This window comes from Portunus trituberculatus, chromosome 20 (assembly GCF_017591435.1).
Source record: "Portunus trituberculatus isolate SZX2019 chromosome 20, ASM1759143v1, whole genome shotgun sequence".
Classification (NCBI taxonomy): Eukaryota; Metazoa; Arthropoda; class Malacostraca; order Decapoda; family Portunidae; genus Portunus; species Portunus trituberculatus.
Window position 1 is genome coordinate 5510037 of NC_059274.1, and position 2464 is coordinate 5512500.

Here is a 2464-nt window from a genome sequence, read left to right on the forward strand (position 1 = left end):
ATATATATATATATATATATATATATATATATATATATATATATATATATATATATATATATATATATATATATATATATATATATATATATATATATATATATATATATATATATATATATATATATATATATATATATATATATATATATATATATATATATATATATATATATATATATATATATATATATATATATATATATATATATATATATATATATATATATATATATATATATCACATCGAGTGTCACTTATTTACTGTAACACTCGGGAAAATGTCCGTAATTCAAATTGTCCACAAGATTCGGGGGGAGACTGAGCAGCCTTCCTCTGGACAGTCTCATCAAAGGCCCACAAACCCTAATCGCTCCACAGATGCACAAAACTTGCACCAAAAAAATTATGCACGGCGGGCATACCGACAGACATTGACGTTTATCCAAGCGCAGCTCCTCATCTAAGGAAACAAAATTGCTTTCAGTGTACATGATTGGAAGGCACAGCGCTTGCGATGGGCACCGAGACGCCCCTCCTCTCCTTCAGACCAAATGCCACGTCCCTCGGTTCTGCGACGCACACACTCGCACGCACACAGCTACCTGCACTCACTCCGTCGCAAGCCCAAGCCGCTCGCTTAAACCCTCCAACAATTACTAAGTTTTTTTCTTCTTATTTCTTATTCACATCAAGGGAAAATGGATTTATTGGGTGGCGGGTCAGTTTGGAGGTTTTAAGACTCAGGGCTTGTAGAGAGCTGGACTGCTTTCCTGCTGGCGCTGTTCGCCTCCCGGCTGCCTCGTCTTGGGGCTATCAAGTGGTATAAAAAGTACATTTCACTCTTCAAAGAGCTAAAACGTCACTGCTGTTTCGATAACGTACTTTTAATTATAGTATTATTATCGAGAACTTCTAATAAATTCATTGCAACGGGGCTTCTTTACACATTGGTTTTGAGCATATCCTTCTGTAGTCCTCCAACACCCACACTGGTACTTGTGTCACCTCGGTACACGTGTACATCATTTATTCAGGTTAAATTTACGGGATTAAAATATAGTTTTACTTTGTTTTCTTATGTGCTTGTATAAACTCAAGTTCTAGAAACATCCCCAGCTTTGGTGAGTTTGTAATCCTCAGTAGGATGGATGTATCAGTGCCGCATGTGTGATTTGCAACACTGCACGATGCCCAGTCTCTGGTATGGCGTGTAGGTAGGTAGTAGGGGCCGCCGGGCCAGACATCACCAAGACACGTTTCTCCCAAGTCCTGCCCATGCGCGCCTCTCTCAGCCTTCCCAGTGCCTCCAGCAGACACCTTCCGGTTCTGTTCGACCACCACACCGCCAGCGAAGATTCTCCCGGTGGGTGGTGGGCACGCTTCGCTGGGGATTGAGTCAGACTCTTCGGCTCTGTGTCCATGTAACAAGTGACGTGCGATGGTCAGAAGCTACGCTAAAGCCTGCCTGCAGGGTAGCTCGACGATTGTCTTCTAAATACAAGCGTGATAGGCTCTGAAACCAGACAAAAACAAAACACATCACTATTTGGTTTAGAAAAAATCGATTACCTGATAGAAAATAGAAAATATCATTGTAAAATTCCTTTAATTGATTTATAGTATTGTCTAATAAAAAAAATGAGAATAAGCTTATTCTTTGCTTTAGTGTAAGTGAGTACTACTTATTTGGTTCATGTTTGCTGTGCATTGCATTATCATTCAATGTCGCTGTACATACATGTGGAAATCACGACTCACCTGGCGGGACATGTGGGAGTCGACCAGTGCCTCTCACGCGGCATCAGTGGTCGCAGTGCCTCCTCCTGCCTATGTACACTAGAAACAAGGGCGGTGGTGGGGCCGTGCTGCTATCGGGGGATGACGAGTCGCTTTGTTGCAAGTGTAAGGGGGAACTCTTGAAAAAAGTTGCACTCAGTCACTCAACACTAGTCTAACTTTCCTGACATTCTTCACCATAGCACACACACCCTGTATATGCCAACATCAGTATAACTTTTCGACAAAAAACTGAAACTGTTTGTCGAAAGCGTCACTCTAAACCCTGGCCTTATTGACAACGAACCAAAAATAAGTTTGTCCAATAAACACAGTGCAAATATTCAGACGGGCTCTTTTTCTACTTCCTTATCGTCTGCTCCGTCCTCCTCCTCCTCCTCCTCTTCCTCTTTCTTCTGGCCGTAGCCCGGATGTTCACTAATGGAGTAGTAGTGGCCATTGTAGACCACACCAAGTTCTCTAAGTGTATCACCTCGGATTGTAGCTTTGATTGTCCAGTTGAAACAATCTTCCTCTTCTACCTCACGATCTAATTTCTCTACGTCAACTATTTTGGAAGATAGTCGATCGAGGATGACCCCAATGTCTTTGATGGAGAGGTGCTTCTTCGTGTCGACGGAAAGCTGATCTGTGAGCAGGAGGAATTTCACAGTTGTGTGGGCTT

General features: G+C 41.6%; 1 protein-coding gene across 7 annotated transcripts in view; it reads right to left on the reverse strand.

The window, feature by feature from the left end:
• Positions 1 to 689: 689 nt before the first annotated feature.
• The window catches only part of LOC123506743, a 36304-nt gene continuing 34529 nt past the window's right edge, over positions 690 to 2464 (reverse strand). For all 7 annotated transcript variants that reach the window (XM_045259030.1, XM_045259029.1, XM_045259025.1 and 4 more), the window contains 2 exons: positions 1762 to 2464; positions 690 to 1516 (listed from right to left, as the gene is read on the reverse strand). The exon at positions 1762 to 2464 is cut by the window's right edge and continues 211 nt beyond it. In XM_045259030.1, the coding sequence (XP_045114965.1) occupies positions 2124 to 2464 (341 nt within the window). In that variant the 3' untranslated portion in view covers positions 690 to 1516; positions 1762 to 2123. The remainder of the gene's footprint in view (positions 1517 to 1761) is intronic.